This window comes from Benincasa hispida, chromosome 1 (assembly GCF_009727055.1).
Source record: "Benincasa hispida cultivar B227 chromosome 1, ASM972705v1, whole genome shotgun sequence".
NCBI lineage: Eukaryota > Viridiplantae > Streptophyta > Magnoliopsida > Cucurbitales > Cucurbitaceae > Benincasa > Benincasa hispida.
In genome coordinates, this window is record NC_052349.1 from 23,273,720 (window position 1) to 23,295,824 (window position 22,105).

Consider the following 22,105-nt stretch of genomic DNA (forward strand, 5'->3'; position numbering starts at 1 on the left):
TTTAACAATTTAAGTGCAGAGAACCAATTACATAACCGAATAAAGTGTGAATTGATGAAAGAGTGCCTCCATACCTCCATGCGTATATATTAGAACAATGACTAGGGTTCGAGGAAGAAAAGATGGGGAAAAAAAAAGTATGAATCGTATAAGAAACTGTGATATCCACAAAATCTAACAAGTCAACTACAAACAGTTTCTGTCTACAACAATGAACATTATACATAATTTAACAGATGCAGGAAAGCAAACAATATGCTTGTGGAGAGGGGAAGGGCCTTAAATGAGGAAAACAAATACAAGATTTTGTAGGTGGAGGAGCGAAATGTGGTATTTGGATAACAAATGCAACTAAATTTCTGGCAGCTAAACTCAAAAGTTTTGAACAGTGGGTCATCTCTTCTTTTATATATATATATATTAAATAAACTATTGGCAACAAGAAACGGTAGGTTCACTAGGCTATATCTTTCAACAAGTGGGAGAGGACGTATCTGATGTGTTGTTGTCTTTCGGACTTGGAGAAGAAGTAGATCCTTTCGATTTGTTGTCTCCAGTTGGTTGTTGATGAAGCTGATGCAGTTGATGGTACTGGTAATGTTGTTGTTGCTGCTGCTGCTGCGAGTGGATTTGAAGTTGTTGAAATTGCTGAGCAGTTAACAAAGTGTGCATTGCTTGATTGTTTGGGTAAAATGGTTGGCCAGCTCCAAATGAAGCAAAGTTTGTAACTGATCCACCATTTGGGATTGTTTGGCCAGTCAATACTTTCAAATGCTGAATTTCCTCTTTAAGTGCTTCATTTAGAGCTGTCAAAAGAGAGATACTGATAAAGATGGGCCCCCCCAAGAATATTACTGAATCTCATATGATCTAACACACAATGTTATAATTCAATAGAGAAGAGTTACAAAAAGAACTTTAACGGGACCTATAACATTACAAAGTTCATCTCATTTTGGAAATTATAAAAGCGCAAAAATGTCCTAGAAAAATATATAAGTAAACTGAAACTAGGTATAGAAAAAAGATATGTTTTTCTTCTAATTGAGTGATTGAGAAAGACTCTATATATACAAGAGGATTATCAATTAGTGTGCTGAAATTAAGTTGTCAATCTACACCTATAAGAAAAGAATAAAATTATAAGGTATATAGAAATAATTTAAATTAATTCTCCAATTTACAAATGCATACTTAGCTTGATTTCCTACGCTCCCCCTCAAGCTGAATGGTATATGCTAGCCATTCCAATCTTGGAAATTAGGCTACCAAGGTTTGTTCGATACAAAGCCTTAGTCAAGTATATCAATTTTCCCACCAGCCATTGATACCTATCGCGATCAACTGATTCATCTTCAAGATAAATTCCAAGTTTTGAATTTGCATCCATTGGTGTGTCAGCAGGTTTGCAACCACTCATTCCAGTTTCTTTTAAGAGGTCTAAAGTGTATTTTCGTTGGGTGACAAATATTTCTTTGCTTGATCTTGCTACCTCCATCCCTAGGAAGTACCTTAAGTATCCCAAGCCTTTGATCTCAAATGTCTTTGACAGGAGTTGCTTCAGTCAAGTTATTTCATCAAAAACATTTCTGGTAAGAATTATATCATCAATGTATATACTACTAACACGGTGATCTTACCTAGGGAAAAATGTTTGATGAATAGAGTATGATCAGATTGACACTGAGTATAGCCATCTTGCTTCAATACAGTGCTAAACTTTTCAAACCAGGCTCGAGGTGACTATTTCAGTCCATAAAGGGACTTCTTGAGTTTACATACCTTTCCTCTAGTATATTTGTCCCCAAATCCTGGGGGTATATTCATGTACACTTCCTCTACTAGATCACCATTTAAAAATGCATTCTTTACATCAAGTTGAAATAATGGCCAATCTAAATTGGCAGCAATAGAAAGGAGTACCCAGATAGTATTTAACTTGGCGACGGTGCAAAGTTTCCTAATAGTCAATCCCATAAGCTTGGGTGAATCCTTTGGCCACAAGGCGAGCTTTGAATCTCTTTATACTGCCATCCGGTTTATGTTTGGTTTAAAAAATCCATTTACATCCAACTGTGCGTTTACCAAGGGGCAAATCTGTAAGAACTCATGTTCCATTTTTTTCAAGTGCCTGCAATTCCTCCAGAGTAGCTGCTTTCCATTCAGGTTTCTGTAAAGCTTCCTGTACAATTTTTGGAATTTTTACCTGATCTAGTGGCATCACAAAATGCTCTAAAAAGCAGTGACAAATTAGTATAAGATAAGTGGTACTGTATAGGATGTTGAGTACATGAGCGAACACCTTTTCTTAAAGCAGTAGGTCTGTCCATGTCTTCTTCTGAATCTCGTGTACTATTTCAGAGACACTAGGATTTTGGTTTAGATCTTGGCTTTGCTGAACTTGTGTAGATTGTACTTTATTTCTCTTAGGTTCCCTCGTTCTTCGTAAGTATACTTGCAGTTCAGGCTCAGAAGAGGGCATGTGAGCATTCTCATCAGGAGTTTGCTCAGAAGAAGGCACGTGAGCATTTTCAGAAGGAATTTGCTCAGAGGAAGGCACGTGAGTATTTTCAGAAGATGAGATTAGAGGAAAGTTAGAAATACAGTCTCAATTTTGTGACTCAAGATCAGAATGCTCCCCCTGAATCGCAAAATTGAGAAAATATAACTATTTTTCAAAAAATGTGACATCCATGGTGTGAAAGAATTTGTGAGTTGGAGGATAACATTTGTACCCTTTCTTGTTTGGAGAGTACTCGAGGAAGATGCACTTCATAGATCTTGCATCAAGTTTACTACGATGGTGGGAATGTATATGAACATAAATGCAGTGCATCCAAAAACTTTCAGTGGTAGAGGAGATACGAGGTGGGAGGTAGGGTATAGTTTAAGTAGACTATGTAACAGTGTGTCGAATTCTAGGATGCGAGAGGGCAATCGATTTATGAGATGGGTAGCAGTTAGGCCAGCTTCACCACAAAAAATTTTTGGAACCTAAGAAGTAAGCATTATGGATCGGGCTACATCAAGGAGGTGGCGATTCTTGCATTCAACGACACCATTTTGTTGTGGTGTGTCGACACAAGAACTTTGGTGAACTATACCATGAGATTGAAGATAGGGGCCAAAAGTAGAGTTGAAAAAATCACGAGCACTGTCAGTTTTAAGGATTTGGATATTGGTTTGAAACTGGGTTTGGATCATTTTATGAAAAACTGTGAATAGCTGGCTAGTCTCAGATTTCTCTTTCATCAGAAATGTCCAATTTAAACGTGTGTGATCATCAACAAAAAGAAGAAACCAACATGTCCCATTGATATTTTTTACCTTTGAAGGTCCCCAGATGTCTCCATGGATGAAAGAGAATGGTTGAGATGGACAGTAAGTATGAGGTGAGAAATGAGCACATGTATGTTTGGAGAGTTGACAAATTTCACATTGGAAAGACCGACTCTTTTTATTAAGAAATAAACTTGGAAACAGACGCTTGAGGTAGACAAAGTTAGGATGACCAAGACGATAGTGCAACATCATGATAAGACTCTATTTAAAAACTTAGAAACATACACAAACTGATTATTAGACTGAACTGCAAGTTTACTGCATTTCATTATTGATGGGAAAATCATTCTTTTGAGAAGATACAATCTGACACATAATTCAGCATTGGCAATCGTCTTCCCCGATCCCAGGTCCTGAAAAATACAAGAGTTGCCAATGAATTTAGTTGAACAATGCAAGTACTTACTCAACTTACTCACAAATAACAAATTATATTCCAATTGTGGTACAAACAATACTGATTTAAGGATTATGGAGCTTGAAATTTGAATATTGCCAATCCCAATTACTTTACGAGTGTACCATCAGCAATTTGAACGGAGAGGTTTCCCCTATAGGGAGAGAAAGATGAAAATAAAGATCTATCACCTGTCATATGATTTGATGCTCTAGAGTCCACTATCCATTTGGATGGAAGGGTTTGAGTATGGAGAGCCAAGACTTTTGGTTACCTTGTAGTTGCCCAGTCCCAGAACCACTTACTGAAGGTTGATTTGTTTTATTCAGCAATTGTTGAAGCATGTCCAACAGATTTTTCGTCAGTGGTTGTTCGTTTGAAGTTTCAGAGATAGCAACAATGGCCCTAGTTTCGCGTGATCTTACGGCATTTGGCTTCCAATTTGCGGGTTTTCCATGTAGTTTCCAGCAAGTGTCTTTGACATGTCCAATTTATTACAATGGTCACACCATGGTCGTCCTTTGCACTGTCGACTATCACCTCAAGCAACAAGAGCAAGTGGATCATGACCTTGTTGGGAAATAAGAGTAGATCCACTTGGAGTAAGAGAATGTTCAATTGGGCCCATCATCACTTGCTTTCGACTCTCTTCTCTACGAACTTCAGAAAAAACTTCTCGAAGACTAGGTAATGACTTAGTACTGAGGATTCGACCACGAACTTCATCCAGAGATTTATTAAGACCCATAAGGAACTTGAAAATCTCGTCTCCACAATTTTTCGAAATTGAATACCATCAGTAGAACATTTTCATTCATGATTTTCGAATAAATCCAATTATTGCCAATAGCGAGATAAAGTGGTGTAATAAGTTGTAACCGATAAGTCACCTTGTTTGAGATCTTGAAGAGTGGTCTCAATTTGGAAAAGTTCAGTAGTGTTCTCTTGATTTGAGAAGGTATCTCGAGCAGCATTCCAAATTCCTTTGGCGGTTGAACATAGGAGAAAATTCTCTCCAATTTTGGTAGTCATGGAGTTGATTAACCAACTCATAACTTGATTGTTTTCAACCCTCCATATGCGAAACATTGGATCTTCGGAGTTGGGTGAAGTTGCCTTTCCTGTGATATAGTCTTCTCGTCCACACCATATATAAACATCATCACGGATTGGGACCATTGGAGATAATTAGGGCCCTTGAGTTTGTGACATGTTATTTGAGTATGTTGTGCTCGATGAAGCTAGTAACTCGAGGTTCTTGCCCTGCCATTGAAACGAGGGAAAGAGAAAAAAATATAGTCTATAAAAAACAGCAGCGGCTCCGGAGTTGAGGTACGGAGGCAGCGGTGAACGGAGGCCGTGGACAAAAGGCTAACTGGATAGAAATCCACACCATGCCGATCAGACAGAAACAAAGACGGAAGGCTGTTGATGCAGCGACGGTAAACAAGGAGCAAGTGTGGTAGATCAGATGGACAGATGCTTCGATCGACAATGCAAGATGCTTCAATCGACGATGCGAGATGCTGCGATCGAAGACGCAGCTGACTGTGCGGATCAAGTGGATCGACGGCGCGAATGACAGTGACAGAAGGCTGCCGATCGGAGTTTGATGCAGCAGTTATAAAGACAGCGCGAGATGCTTGGCCGAAGAGAAGAAGAAGATGTGGCTGGGTTTTTCTTCTCTTTTAAAATAGGGTTTTTGAGACTTCCTAAAATTTGTGTAGCTCTGATATCATGAAGCTAGGTATAGAAAAAGGATATGTTTTTCTTATATTTGAGTGATTGAGAAAGACTCAAATATATACAAGAGGATTATCAATTAGTGTGCTGAAATTAAGCTGTCAATATATACCTATAAGGAAATAATAAAATTACAAGGTATAAAGGAAATAATCTAAATTTATTCTCTAATTTACAAATGCATAATTAGCTTGATTTCCTACCTTTAGGTTGATTTCCTACATAAACAAATGTCAATTGCTTACTTCTATGAACGCTTCTGAACCTCAAGTTTCCAATTGCTTAATTCGACAAACCCTTCCAAATCCCAAGCGACTGGCAAGTTAAGGCAGTCATAACAAAGCTATGCTCTGATACTTCATCTAATCAACCTCTTGTTTAATATCAACTCTTATTACGTCTCTACAAATGTTCACTTGGGCCATACTCGTACTCAAGCCTTAACCCATATTCGTAACACTAAAAGCTTTTATGCAATAGGATGGAGACTTGGAGTTGGAGATTTCCAATGTGACAATGTCTATGAATGCCAAAAATGCAAATAAAATCATCATCCAACAAGTACCTAAATTTACTTATACAATTGAAAACAGAGTGACTAGATAAAAACTAAGAGAAGACAGCTATAATGTGCAACCACCAGAAAATGAAACTACAGAGGTCCTTACCATCTTGCAGGTGAACCTGCTGCTCCATTGTCTGCAACCGCAGCTTTAGTTCATTGTTCTCAGCAGAAAGACCGTTTGTGTCTCTCTGATAATAAGAGGGCAATAAGTAAAACATAATATCTTTATATACTGAAATACAGAGCAAATAGAATGCTAAAATTCAAATGATATGACACTATAGAATGGGCATCCAAAAATATGATAAACACGCACAATAAACTATATGATAATCAACCTGTAAGAGGGTTAACTGAGCAGATAAAGAAGTTGCCTCTGTTTGCAGAGTCTGAACTTTCCGTTCAAGCTCGGCAATGTACCGCATCTTTCTTTCCTTTGACCTAGCAGCCGACTGTCGATTTGCCCATATCCTATACAATGCACAACAAAGAGGATTACAACCAAATTTTCCTTTTTTTTCTTTTTTCCCCAGGAAACAGAATGAACATAATAGTTGAAGGACGTGAAGCAAATAATCTCAAACATGAAAAGAGTTCAAGAACACGCTTACAATGGAGAGGGGGAGGGAATATACAGGGTAAAATAAAGCCTCCAGGCTCTTCGAGATAAGAGAGAGGTTGTAAATGATCATACACCAGTTAAATTCTAGAAGCTGCCTCATAACTCAGCACAAAAGATCGAGTTTCATTTCTTATGGTTAAAATTCCCCAAAGAAACTCTTGATAGACAAATTATTTTATCTTGAAAATAAATAAAGTAATTTCATCAAAAGAGAAATTACAAAGACAAATGATTCAGTTCCTACCACTCAAATATATGGGGAAAAAAACATTTATTAGAAAGCAATGCTGTACAACATGCAGAAGCCCCAGAGTTTAATTACTAGTTAAAATGCTGCAACAACCCTTCATATACTATTATACAGAAAGAATAGGAATAGCTTCTGTAAAATAATTGGCAACAATTAAAAAAAAAAAAAAAAAAAACCATGTAACTAATAATAATAGAAGGTTAACCTAAACTACTTGATAACTCAACAATCTTCTCGTTTCATGTTTCAAAAAAAAATAAAAAGAGAAGCTTAACCTAAACTACCTGTCAATCATTGACAAACACACTTCATTACTATCATACATTTCTTGAAATTTAGGAAAGCATCCAACGAAGTTCAAATGTTGAGTTATCATAAATCGTGCAGCAACAGTAGTTTTGACTAGCATATGAACATGAATAGTAAATATAAACTGAGCAAAATAAAGCAACATGCAAAGTCTGTTGGGGATATGGATAAATCATGAAATAACACATTATCAGTTTCTTTCAAGTTTAAAGAAGGGAGAGAGAGAGAGAGAGAGAGAGAGAGGAGTTATGAAGGAATTATACCTCTTAGCACGTTTGGGGTCAATTAGCGCAAGCTCAGCGAGCTTTGTAGCTGACATGGCTTTCTTGGAATCGGCTGCAGAGGCTTCTTCAGACCCCGAGACAAGCATCTCAGGCTTTATGGTTGTCAAGCCATCCATGGACTGGCTATGCTGGTGTCTAACTCTCGGTCTCTCCTTCAAACCAACGGTTGCATCATCTTTAGAGGTTGCTGCTCCTATTGTTGAAGTAGGAATTGGTCTTGCTTCTCCAACAGCAGAAGAAGATGACTCGCCAACTTGTATTGCAGAGGTGGCGGTCGAAGAATTGAATTTGTCCATATCGAGGAACATGGACAATAAATCTTCCTCAGTATCATCAGAAAAAGAAGGGCCATCAGCACTACCAGTGACACCAAGGTCATTGTCAAAACAAATATCATCAGGAAGGGTCAGTATTTCTGAATGGGCACGTCTGTGACCAATATTTCTCGGTGGGTTATCAGGCATTCGACTAACATCATGGCTGAACCGATTAGAATCAGTGGGCATCCCATGACAAAATTGACCTGAATCGGAAAGAACACCTGAAGGCATTGGAGGAAGCAACATTGAAGATGAAGTTCCCTCCGATTTTCCATTGAAAATGCTTCCAGTTGGTGAAAGACCTGAGTGACGACTTGATGGTGGCGGATATCCACCAGAATAGCTTTGGGGTTTGTCCTTCTCCATCAACTACAAACACCCTTGTAAAGCAAGCAACTAAACAACACAGAAATCCCAAGTCACGAGTTCTTCATCAAACAAACAAAACTCCAAGTACCTGCAAAGCTCTGAAAAGGGTGTTCAAGAAATTGGATCAAAATCCCTCAAACCAGACACACATAAATAATCAAATGGTAGAAATCAAAGGAACAACACAACAACCAAGGCATAGATTGCAAGAAACCAAACTACAACCATAAATCCAAATTGCCAATGCATTCATAATAGGTTCAAAAAAGAAAACACCTGGAGGACAGTGAATTATGTGGAAGAAAATTGAGAGGCAGGCGCAAGAAATGGGGGAAGGGAGGAAAAAGAGTGGGAGAGATGACTTTTGCAGGCTACAATGAAGGAGGAAAATTTTGGAGTGAAAGTCTGAATTTACGCAATTGACCAAAAGTTAATCAAAGGTCTCTGTTTGCTAACAAAAGAATTGATTCACATAAAATAATAATAACCTTCTCTTGCTTTTCTATTTTTATTTTATGTTATTATATTATTTTACAAGAGAGAGATGTGTAATTAATTGCAATGAGACAGCTTACATGTCGGGGAAGAGAAAATCGCCTCCCAGGGATCTAAAAAAGAAGAGCACTCAAATTATTGATAATAATGAGGGGGTTATAATTACAAAAGAATTTTTTTGAGATTTGAGCATTATCAAGGTGATGTATTTTGTACAATTTTTTTTAAAGGAAACAACTCATTAAAATAAGAGAAATGTGAGCTAAGGCCCAGAGTACAAGAGGGTTATACAATGAGCGGAATAACAACCAAAGACCAATCGGATCAGCAAACGCACCCGGACATCTCAACTAGGTTGACACCCCCTTAGCACTCTCATCACATCCAAAAACAAACTAAAACTAACTATAAACATAAGAATAGCACAAAACATTACACTCCCCCAAAATGATCGAACACAGGAAAAAACAGAAAAATATAGTCTGAAAAATCAAGAAAACCGTAGACCACTGAAGAAGCTAAAAACCATCGCTTGGAAGGGAGGCAAATACTCTCTAGTTGAGATTGAATTCTGATAAACTGTAGCTATTAAAATGCTTGGAGAGGATACACCAAGAAGAGGCAAGCCGTCGGGCGGATTCGAAGCGATCTTGGCAAACAAGAGCCTTATCATGAAACACCCTTTGATTTCTTTCAAACCAAAGGTCTGCCAAAAGAGCCTTGACNATTGAATTCTAATAAACTGTAGCTATTAAAATGCTTGGAGAGGATACACCAAGAAGAGGCAAGCCGTCAGGCGGATTCGAAGCGATCTTGGCAAACAAGAGCCTTATCATGAAACACCCTTTGATTTCTTTCAAACCAAAGGTCTGCCAAAAGAGGCTCGACCGCATTAAGCCACAGTAGACGGCTGGATTTGTGGAGATTTGTTCCAACTAAAAGCTGCAGCAAGTTTCCCTTAAAATCATTGCTCATAACCCAAGAAAAGTTGAAGAAGGACAGCAACTTCTCCCAACACCAAGCTGAATAGGAACACGTAAAGAAAAGGTGGAGGGAGTCTTCAAACGAATGAAGGCACAAAGGGCATATCGAGGGGGAAATATAGCTGGATGCCAACTTCCTTTGCAAAACCGAAGCTACATTCAGCTGTCCAAAAAGCATTATCTAGACTAGAATATTAATCCTTCGCGGGCTACAAGTCTTCCACAAGGCCGAGAAAAGAGATTTGTCCAAAGGGGAAGAGGGGGAAAGGTGTAATTTAAGGGAATTGACCGTGAAGAGACCCGAGGCTGAAATGGACCACTCCCTTTTATCAAAATCCTCTGAAACTCTTCTTGTTGCAAGAACCCCAAGCAGCTCTTGAAAAGAAATAATCTCCTCATCTTTAAGCAAACGACAAAAGGTGATTGACCAAGCGGCCAATCTGCTGTCCCAATGGTCAGCAACCGAACCATTTGGAAACAAGGTGATTCTGAAGAGACTTGGAAATAAGGTACTGAAAGGGGTCACTCCTTCTCAAGGGTCTAATCAAAATGCAATCCTGCTGCCATTTCCAAGTTTGAAAGTGGCCAACGACTCAACTTTTAACCAAGACTTCGAAATACTGATCCACGGGCTTCTCAAACTTCTGCCCCCTTTACCTGCCGTGTGCCAATTAAAAGAATCCAAACCATGAATGCTTTTGATAACTTGGCCCCAAAGAGAGCCTTCCTCTTTAATAAATCTCTAGCCCCATTTAGCAAGGAGTGCTAAATTCATAATTTTGAATCCACCAAGGCCGAGGCCTCCATCTGTCATAGGTTTTTGCACCGAAGCCCACTTTACCAAGTGATTTAACTTGCTGCCATTGTGTCCTTCCCAAAAGAAATTCCTTGTAATCCTCTCCAATTTTGATGCAACTCCATCCAGCGATAGGAAGATGGACATAAAATGAGTTGGGAGGTTAGACAATACTGATTTGCATAAAGTGACTCTACCTCCTCTTGATAGGTTGAAACGTTTCCATTTGTCCAATTTAGCTTGAAAATTGTCCAAAACCGGTTGCCAAAAGGACCATTTTTTCGAGTACCCACCTAAAGGCAGCCCAAGGTATAGGAAGGGAAGGTGATCAGCCTTACAATTCAATGAAGCAACTGTGAAAAACAACTCATTTTCGTCCACATTTATACCATAAAGGGCAGATTTATCCCAATTTACTTTCTGCCCCGAACACCATTCAAAAAACTTCACCGTTTGCTTAAGTTTTGCAAACATGTTGCTGTCATATTTACAAAATAATAGAGTATCATCCGCAGATTGGAGGATGGAAATCTGAATTTTATCTTTGCCAACCACAAAACCTTCATAAAAACCGGCTTGAATAATCTTGTTCACCAAAGCACTTAAAACTTCACTAACAAGAAGGAAAAGGAAAGGTGAGAGGGGATCACCTTGCCTTATACCTCTTGTGGCAGCCACTCTTCCCCTTGGTCTACCATTGATGAAAACTGAAAACATTGGATTTTTAACGCAACCCATAATCCAATCTATCCATTTCTGACTGAAGTTTTTGCTTCTCAACACCTTTTCTAGAAATTCCCAATCAACACGGTCGAAAGCCTTTTCCAAGTCAAGCTTGAGAATCCACCCCTTCTTCTTTTTCACTCTATATTCCTCCACTGCTTCGTTAGCAATAAGAATGGGGTCTAAAATTTGTCTCCCTTCAATGAAGGCACTTTGGAAAGAAGCTATAATGCTTGACTGCTATTTTCTTCTTTTGAATAAGACAGATGAAGTTTTCTTTTATACACGCATTAAGCTTACCATTCTTATAGAAATCTTCAAAGGTGGAGTGCAGACTTTCCTTGATCAGGTTCCAAAATTTCAACAAAAACTCCATAGTGAATCCATCGGGTCCAGGTGCTTTGCATTTTCCAAGTTTCCTTATAGCTGCCTTAATTTCTTCGGATGAGAACTTGGATTGTAGGCTTAAATTCTGAATTGAGTTGATGCATGGCCAGTCTAGGTTCAAAAGAATATGCCTCATCCCCGGGGATGTAAGGAAGATACCGCTGTAAAAATTCAGGATTAAGCGTTCAATCTCTCTAAAAGATTTTTTTGGCACCCCTTGATCATCTATTAGTTCAAAAATAAAGTTTCTTCTCTTCTTTGCAGCTAAGAATTTATGATAAAAACTTGTGTTTTCATCTCCCAACTTGAGCCAATTCAACTTACTTTTCTGAATTAGATTTACTTCCTCCAATCTATAAAGAGACATTAAATCTGATTTCAAAGTGGATCTAAGTGCCAATTCACTGCTAGAAAGGGTAGAGCAATCGGCAAGAGCATCCCATTTTTCAATTTCTTTTAACAGCCCCTCCTTTTTCCTTCTTTGAACTTCTTGGAATTTCGAATGCCACTCCTTTACTGCTGTCTTTACCTTTTTCAGCTTCTGATTAAGGGCAAAACCGGCCCAACCCTGGACATCACTGCTTAACCAAACTGTCTCAATAAGTTTGACACACTCCTTATTGAGCAGCCAGCTGTTACAAAATCTAAAAGGGGAAGGACCCCAGCTGAAAGACCCTGCTTCTAGCAAAATTAGAAAGTGATCTGAGAAGGATCGAACTTGCCTATTAGCTCTATAGTTTTCAAACAGCTCATCCCATGCTTTAGAGATGAAAAAGCGATCTAATAGAGATCTTGAAGCTGAAACACCTTCCCTAGACCAAGTAAAGTTGTCATTTCCCAACCGGACCTCCAATAGATTGGCTTGGTCTATGAAGTTGTTAAATTTCCTCATTCCTTTAGTGCTTCTGCCCATAGGAAATCTTTCATGAGCCCATCTTGTAATATTGAAGTCTCCCCCAATACACCAAGCTTCTACACAATAAAGAAAGAGATAGAAGTTCTGGCCAAACGAATTTTCTTTCTTTGTAGTCATTTGGTCCATAAACATTAGTGATCCAGCAAGTCTTTTTACAAGTAGTGTTGCATTTTATTAATAACGAATACCCTCCTTTCAATGTTTCAACCACAGAGATCAAACTCATATCCCATAATGTCAGTAATCCACCTAAATTGCCATACGATTCCACAAATTCCCAATCCCATCCTATTTCTTTGGAACTCCAAAGGGATTTGATGAAGCTCATTTCAAAGCTTTCTCTCTTTGATTCTTGAATTAGAACTACTGTTGGATTGTGTTTCTTTAGAAAACGATTGAGAGCTAACCTTTTATTAACATCTTTTAGGCCTCTTGTATTCCAAGTCACGATTTTTATAATTAAGGGCCAAAATTTTGGTTGCAGCCTCAGCAACCAACTATCAATCCAGAATAAGGCGGCAATCAGTGACTATGGACTTTAGATGGGCTGGAAGGTCACACGGATGACTAGAGAGATGGAGCCGACAACAAAAGCTTCTGAAAAGATATCCTCCTCTGTCTGAAACAGGGGATTTAAATCAGATACAAGAGAGGCTTCTTTTCTTGTCTCCTCTGTATTTCCCTTTGATATATTCCAGTCCACTTCTTCACTACTCACACTGAAGGAGAACTAATGAAGACATCCCCTTTATCTTTTGAAAATCCACCCGGGGTGGAGCTTGGAGAGCCTCTCAGAAAAGTACACTCTGAATTAGGTAATGAAAAAACAGAGTGTTCAAATAGAGGAGGAAAGGGGGCTGACCTGAAACTTTGGGGCAAACCTTGAATTGAAGTGCAACGAGCTTCTAATAAATCCGGGTTTTGAATAGCCACTGATTTGGCTTTAAGACTTGATTTCTTGATTGAATCCTTCACAAGCTTTCTTCTGATGAAATGCTTTGGGAAGGATTTAAAGAGGCAGGGGGATGCTTTGCTTTATAGAGTCATTTAGCCCCTAATTAGCTAGGCCTTGGCACTGACTTACTGCAGGGAGGGAGATGTTGCACGAAGGAGGAGATGGAATTGTTGAAGGAGGATACAGGAACCGACAGTGGCAGAGGAGCCAAATTTTTTGCGGAAACAGGGGAAGAAGGCTTAATCGGGTTAGAACAGGGGAGAAGTGTAACGGACTTGGGTGACGAATGAACTTCTTTGGTGGATGGGGAAAGCAAAAGTGCCTGCCGCGAATTAAGATTCGAAATAGATACTTCCGCGTCACAAAATCCTAAGGACTTTTCACCTTCTTGAGCGAGCGGCTGTTCAACTTCAAAAGGCAAAAAGCCGGCTGCACAATCTCCTTCTCCCATCTCTCTCTTCTTAAATACTCGAGGCGCCTTTTCAGATTTGTCATTAAAGGACTGTGTCTTTTCGACTTCTTTCACATGAGACCCTTTACATGCTAGTGACTGTTCGACTTCTTCAACTAAAAAGGAGGAAAGAGTGGTTGAATTTCCGGTGTATCTTCCCAGAGAATGTGGCTTTTCACCTTCCTCCGCAAAACTTACAGCTCTTTTCAGGGCACACTTTTTTTAGATTGGATTCGGGTTTCTTGAGAAATTTGGCTTGGATTGAGAGGAGACAAGGAAGGTCCAATCTGAAATATCTAAATGGAAATTGACTCCTTCATCTTTAATAACTTGATTCAACCGAACAAGATCAATTGGATTAGAAAAATCCTTAAAGAATAAATTCCCAAAAGACTTGGACGGAGCTTCTAAACATTCAATATTACCAAAATTTAAATAAAAATTACCACGATTTTCATCCTTAATTTCGATAGTAGCCAGCATGAATCCACAAAGGTTTCGTCTAACTTGAATTTTGGCTTCTAAACAATTTGTGAGGTTGAGAGTTTCTGAAGCAATTGATTTCAAACCCCCTAAATAAGCTCCTATGGCTTCAAACGTATTTCTTTCCCAATAGTCCAATGGAAGATTCTTGATTGATAACCAACCTCCAAATCCTTTTATTACTGAGGTTCTTCCATGCCTTGACGGATTCCATTTTTCGAACATCAAATGATAAGGACCAAGCATTTGCCATTTGCCCGGGTTTAAAATCAGAGCATTCAAATCACCATTACTGACCTTAATTAAGGCTTTATCTGCAAACAGGGGATTTATAGAAACACTGGAATTGAAGGCCTCACTCAACACTTTTGAAATTTCCTTCCAATCATTAAAAACCAGGAGTCTTGAGATGATCCATAAGCTACTAAAATCTTCTTTGAGAACTTCATGACCCTTTTGAATCCAAAAAAAGCTCTTACTCTGTTTTACTAACCTCTAAACAGGGGCTTCTGATGTGAGAATGCATTAAGCTTTGGGGGTTTAGAAACCGGCTGAGGGAGCTCTTTACTTCCTTTCAACACCTCTGAATAACTTTTCTCTTGATGATCCAATAGATGGAGCATTGAACGAGTATTATTGACCTGAGCTATCTCAGAAAGAAGTTTAAAGGAGGAAAAACTTACTTGTTGAACAGGTGGCTCTTTGAAGATGTGAATGCTGGTTTCAATCGTGTCCTTGAACTCTTGCCATCCAGATTTATCATCACCATACGGAATGTGGATATTCTTTCTTCCCCCTGAGGCTGGCCACATTGCACACTCTACAAACCACATATCTTTAGCTCGGAATTTGGCTAAATGGATGAAACTCTCGTCCACTCTTTCCTTTAGCAAAAAGAATTCAAAAGTTGGACCAAACAGTAGTCTTCTAAAGCTTTCTTTAAGCCAAAGGGCTGAGACCATAGAAAGGAACATGGATTGACCTCTTTTCAGATCTTCCACGAGGAACCCGGAACCTCTTGCCACATACAGAAAAAGTGATCAAGAATACTACAACTTTTGATCACCATGGCCGAAAATCGCACAGACACAAAGCACAGCGAGCCGTGGGAAGGAAAACCACCTGAGAGTGAAGGAGATGAGGGAAACAAGAGGGAAAGGGGCACGGTTAGGGTGAGGATCTATAGTGAGTACCGGCGGGGTGGGTAGAGGAGGGGAAGGGAGGCTGAGTTGGGACAAGGAGGGAGGGGAGAGAGGGGAGAGAGACATTTTTTACATAGAGTCACAAATATAATTCCTTGCACTAAAGGCCCCATAACAAAGCACTAAAGGACTATTTTGTTAGCACTAAAGAAGACGACTCCAAAGGTGCCAAAGGAGAGCCCTCACCATACAACCCTAAAGAATTCTAGCTTTATCTCTCAATGACAAACCCTCAATAGCATAACGGAATCAAAAGTCCAGATTTTGATGAAAATCTCTCAACTCTATTGTTCCTCGCACTAAAGGCCCCATAACAAAGCACGAATACAAACAAACCACAAAAAATGACCCTTATTACAAAAAGGAAAATGAAGCATAAACTCCTCAAACGCACGGAACTACAATCTCTAAGTTGGGCCAAGCTGAGAACATTGGACTAAAAGAAACAAGTCTAAACTGCCTAGGTGTCAAAAGATGATCGAGGTCCTCAACTGCACCTCTAAACAAGATACGACATTGTGGCTTAACAAGCAAGGCATCCTTCTCATAATCTGATCCAGGATGTAACTTTCTCATGAAGAACCTGCCGAACAAAAAATTTTACCTTCTTGGGAATTTTAACATTCCACATAAAATAACAGACGAAAAGACTAGTGGAGGAGGGATTAACCAAACAAAAAAAGAAAAAGGAAATTCACGAGAACCCCATAGAAGGACTAGGGTCCCAAATATGAATATCCCTCCTCTCTTGATTAATAGAGAAATCCCCGAGTAAAGATAAAAGAGCCAAAATATCCATTGTTTCCCTATCAAACAACAAATGACACAGCCCACGGCCTAGAGAATGAGAAATACCCCAGTAGTGAGTGGTATAAATAAAGAAATAAAGAGCAAATGGGTATATATGATTCCCAGCCACTTCTCCGCACAAAAGTATATGCCCACCCCGTTACCCACCAAACTCTAAACAAATTGCAAATAGAAAAGGAGCCCCTCAAATATAGCTTTCACAAATTTAAGCTTCTATCGATTTTAGCCTTTTTACTTTTGAAACGCTTGTCTTGGTCCTTGTGGTTCTAAAAAGTATTTGTTTTGGTCCCATAATTTTCTTTCTTATTTTATTTTTATCACAGTTTTAACAACCCACTACTTTCAATAAATTTCTTATAACAATAAGTTTGTATTAAAAAGTTTCCATAGTGTAAAGAATCCATGTCAGAATTTTGCAAACAGTGACCAAATTGGTCACTTTTTAAAAGTACATAGACCAAAATGAACTTTTTAAAATTATAGAAACTAAAATAAACATAAGTTAAAAAGTGCATAGACTAAAATTATAAGGCCTAAAATAAACACAAATGAAAAGCACAAGGACCGTAACAAACACTATTGTAAGTTTAGGGACCAAAATGAAATAGAGACGAAAATGCAAGGCCCAAAATAGTATTCAAACTTTTATTTTTAAATCTATGTCAATAATTTCTTTAGACAATATCCTTCATTATTTTCATAATATCTCTATGTCCACTATTTTATGTGATTTGGGGCTGTTAATAAATTCAATTGAATTAGTTCAAAAACCAAAATTTCCATTTCTAATTAAATACTTAAACTTTAGAAAGTTTGAAACGAAGAACTTCTGGAATGGAATTCGAGGATGTTAAATAACAACTTGTTACCCAAAAAAAAAAAAAAAAAAAGCTATCAGTCACCTGGGTCTTTGGATTTTAAAACTGGGATGCTTTTATTTTTCCTTTGTAAATTTACTCTCTTCTTTATCTTTTGTACTATCTTGAGCTTTGGCCCTTTTCATTACTCCCTTTTTTTTTCTGAAAGAGCTGTGTTTATTGCCTGAAAATTCATTTCTCAGTTCAATTTCTTTTACGATCCTTCTACAAAATTGAGATTGAGATTGGGAAATGAGAAACCTAGCCAAAGCAAAAGGCCACAGATCCACTCAAAGACAAAAACAATCCCAGGTTGGTTCAAAGAAAATAAAAGAAATTTAGGAGTAGAAAAACTCTCCAGTATTGAAACAACAAAGCATATAATAAAGCAACAATTTATGTGCCCCAACGTGTGATGCAGAGTATGAACTCATTTCAATACCCTGGATCTTCTTTCATTGACTAATGGTTCTTTTTCCCTTAATTTCGATTCAGACAGGTGGAATTCGAAGAATCAACCCTCAAATGAGAAAGTTTTTCTCTTCTTTTTTTTCATGAATACTGAAAATTAATTTGGTTTTTGATTCCTAGATAAACCAATGGCGAATTATCTGATGGTGAAAGACCGATCTTCAGCGGAACCAATAGAGTTTGAGCTTGTAGACATATATGAATAAGCATAAAATGAAGATAGGAATAGAGAAAATACCTTGAAACCAGACGAGGGAAGAAGATCTGTGAAGAAGACAAAGAGAAGGAATGGCCACCGGACCAGCTTGCAGGGGAAGGGGAGGGATGAAGCCACCAGCTAGGGCTGTATCAATTTCTTCCCTTTTTAATTTTTTAATTAACTTTACATAAATTTTAGCAAATAACCTTTTTGTTTTGTCTTAAAAATTTATGAATTATATGTCTAAACTTTCAATTGCATTATATCTTACTTTCAAAATAAATATTACTTTTTTAAATTCTCACCAATTTCATTTTTGTAAGTACAACAAATATGAAGTAAGGTCATTGCAGCTAATAATTTTCACTTTAAAATCTATAAATAATTGTCATTTTTATTAATTCGAAATAGTGAATTATGATTGAATTCGGATTAATATCTTATGACAATAGTGAATTATAATTGAACTCGGATTAATATTTATTTTAATTCAACTTATTTTATTAAAGTAAATATTTTGGTTCCTCTTCATCCATAATATCTAATTTTATCAAGAACAAATAACCTAAATAATTGTTAGATTGTCTTTTTTTCCGACACTAACCTATGTGATTTGAATAATTTGGTTGGGTTAAAATTCTAAACTTAAATCTATGCAACTTTTTTTACAATGGGCAGATTTTTGCAATGAGCATGTTGTTTTTTTAAAAATAAAAATTTACTATAATTTTTAACTCTCCTTATATAAATGTTTTAATTCTTTGTACAGTATTTCTTAAAAATAAATATATATATTTCTAAATATTTTGATTCACTTGAAAGGTTATTTTTAGTTCATCACGGACGTCTACAATGGTTGACTTTTTCTATTTACTCATACATCGTTTAATGACCATCTCATTTTTTTAAATGTATGCTTGTTTTCCAACGGATAATTTACTATAGTTTTTAACTTTCTTTATAGAAACATTTCAATGCTTAGTCCAATAATTTTTTAAAAAATAAATACATATATCTTTCTAAATATTTGATGCGCGTAAAAGGTTATATTATTATATGTAAATAAATAAGATTTTTTGACATCTGACTTGAGTTTCTAGCTCATTTGAGTTTTGCAAATATTAATGTACGGTCATATTTTAAAAAATATAAGTGAGAAAATCAATGAGACACGTCTCAAAGAGTTAATTCCATCACTTTTATCTTTTTTATAAATAAAATGAATGCAAATAACAAATTTGCAATGTTTCGTATGGCAACACTTTAAGTCCAATTCTTATAATAACTTTTGAAGTAATGTTAAAACTCATATCGTATAACTACTTTAATTATGCATTTTTTGTTACCGTGTGAGCATGACTCAGTTAGTATAAAATATATACGATTGACAAAGAGGTTAGAGGCTGTACTAAAAACAAAGGGTCAAAGGTAAATCTCCGTTTGCATATTGTTAAACTTTAAAATCTCCATTCTTGAATTACTGCCATAAAAATATACTTTACGAATAGACTTATATATACATTTCCTACAAATATCTATCGATACCAACATTTTATTCATTTCATAATTTCACCTTAGATTTTAACACTATTCTATGTTCAACGGACACAATGTTTGTTCTATCAACTTGAGGTTGGATTAAAAGGAGAAAAGAAAGGGGGGGAAAAGATTTTTTGTACGAATGACCAAAAATTGGATAAAAAATGTCAAATGATCCCATTTAAAAAAAAAAAACATTGAATGACCCTTTGTTGATATTAAATTCGGGTGAAATTACCAAAATATAATTGCATGCACGTGGAAAAGCATCTTGCTCTCTCACTATATCTCTCTTGCCCTCTTTTGTTCTCTATATCTCTCGAATCTCTCTCTATATCTTTCGCTCTCTATATCTCTCGCTCTCTCTATATATATCTCGCTCTCTCTCTAATATATCTTGCTCCCTCTCTCTATATCTTTCTCTCTCTCGCTCTACCTATATCTCTCGCTCTCTCTTCATGGCTTGTTCATAGCTCTACCCATACTCTGCTAACAACTATAATCATGGTGCTAAAGCAAATCTCTATGGAAGTGACTCAAAATCTCACAATTTCGCTCTCTCTTGGTTTCGCTTTCTTCCGTTTTGTCAACTTTAGTTTGTCGAAGTTGGTCGGAGAAGAAATCATGAGCATCATCAGTGAAGAAGAGGAACGATTGATGTCCTACAGGTTGGTCTTTCAATGCCACCACCAAGAACGAAAGAGAAAAAGAAAAAAAATAATATAAAGTTGAAGGAGAAAAGAATAAGGAATGGGGAAAAAAAAAGTTGAAGGTCCACCAGAGAATAAGAGGTCTGAAAGAGGAAAAAAGGACAGAAGATTGCATCGGAGAAGAACAAGGAAAAAAAAGAAACAAATTAGGGATATATTTGTAACTTCACTGAATCATGAGATCATTTGATATTTATATGAGATCATTTAACATTTTAGGTCTCTAAAACGGTCAGCCATCCAAATTTCCCCAAAAACATGGAGAAATTTGTACGAATGACCCAAATATTGGGCCCAAAATGTCTAATGACCCATTTTTAAAAAACAATGTCAATTGACCCTCTGCTGACATCATCGTCATACCAAATTACGTAATTTGCTCTTATTTCTTCGTCTTCTTACCTTTTTACTGAGAACCCACCAAAACTAAACTATTCTTCATTCAAATTTTCCAAGGCTAATGGCTTTGTATCGCTCATAAACGAAAAAACTATTTCCGGCTTGCAAACGATTCTACTGCCGCTGACAAATCGAATCTTATCGGTAAATCTTTCAATATGGTTTTTTTGTTTTTTTTTGGTTTTCGATGTGTTCTATGGTTGAAGACGAGTAGAAATAGTTTGTGAGCGAGATAAGTGAGAGTGAAATTGGTAGAGCGACACCGGAGAGAGCGAATGTGAGTGAGATAAGTAAACCTATGGTTTTTATGGTTTTCGATTTGTTGTATGGTTGAAGACGAGTAAAAAGAGAGAATGTCAGGGAGATAAGTGAGAGCGACACCGGAGAGAGCGATGCCAGCGAGATTTAAACAGAATGTTGTTTTACATTTTTTTTTCTAAAGGAGTTTACTGATTGAATTTTTATTTCATGCAAGAGTGATTTAAGATGGCTACACGTTTCAGAATAGCCGAAGCCGATCGATTTCCCGGTCAAGTAACCAGCTTGGCCCACATTACTAATGCAAACAAGATTGTCAAAGAGAAGCTCACGCCAACGCAGTTGAACATATTCAAGAGAACAATTTTTAGGCGTTTTGTAGACATTGACATGGTGTTTAACAGCCCAATTGTCCATCACATGTTGCTTAGAGAAGTGAAGAGGACAAGATCAGACTCAATGTCATTCTCTGTCTGTAGGAAGGTTATCACCTTTTCGAAGGATGACTTTTTGGTGATGACTGGTTTGTGGCAATTCCCAACACAAGTTGATCGGAACCAGTAGTCCTCATATGAACTTGCTATCAATTATTTTGGTAATCGAGTGACGAAGGATACTTTACACCTCCGCCAACTTAAAGAAAAATACAAGGACTTAGAGTTTGAAAATGATGATGATGCTGTGAAGATCAGCCTAGTTTACTATACTGAGGTCGCAATGATGGGGAAAAACAAATAGAAAAATGCAATCGAACTCAAACGTTTCAAGGACGTTCAAAACTTGGAGTACTACAATAGTCTTGATTGGGGTATCATTATTTGGGAGAGGACATTAGATGCCCTGAAGACTGCGTTGAATGATAAGAGTAGTCTATACAATACGAGGGTCAAAGCAAATAAAAACTACGTTGTGAAGTACTCCTTACGTGAATTTCCTCAAGCATTCCAGGTAAATTTGATTAACATAATAATCATGTTGCTTGATCTAATATTACTATTGTTCTTAATATATTTTAAATTTTATTTAGGTATGGACACACGAGATCCTAGCTTCATCGATAGCTGGAAACATTGCGAAGCGAAGGAGCAAGGTGGCTTTGTCCTACATATTACGATGGTCATGCTCCCACTCAATGTCCTTCAAAGTACTCGAGAGAGAGATATTTGAGTCTAACAATGTATGTTTACTCTATGCATAATATGTTTATCTGGTTATTAAATTGACACTAACCAGTTTACTGGGTTGTTAATGCAGATAAAGGTTAAAGAGG

General features: G+C 37.3%; 1 protein-coding gene across 4 annotated transcripts; it reads right to left on the reverse strand.

Annotated features, from left to right (window-relative positions):
* Window positions 1-123: 123 nt before the first annotated feature.
* LOC120084643 (probable transcription factor PosF21) lies at window positions 124-18,125 on the reverse strand. 4 transcript variants are annotated; one of them, XM_039040469.1, is made up of 6 exons: window positions 17,969-18,109; window positions 17,305-17,443; window positions 7,492-8,299; window positions 6,386-6,518; window positions 6,151-6,235; window positions 124-806 (listed from the first exon to the last, which is right to left on the reverse strand). In XM_039040469.1, exons 3-6 carry the CDS (start codon window positions 8,196-8,198, stop codon window positions 472-474), a joined length of 1,260 nt encoding a protein of 419 aa, XP_038896397.1. In that variant the 5' UTR covers window positions 8,199-8,299; window positions 17,305-17,443; window positions 17,969-18,109; the 3' UTR covers window positions 124-471. The 4 variants fall into 4 exon arrangements, with proteins under 4 accessions (XP_038896397.1, XP_038896388.1, XP_038896384.1 ...); XM_039040460.1 differs by lacking the exon at window positions 17,305-17,443 and adding an exon at window positions 8,777-8,809 and having other exon boundaries at window positions 17,969-18,103; XM_039040456.1 differs by lacking the exon at window positions 17,305-17,443 and having other exon boundaries at window positions 17,969-18,125.
* Window positions 18,126-22,105: the final 3,980 nt, after the last annotated feature.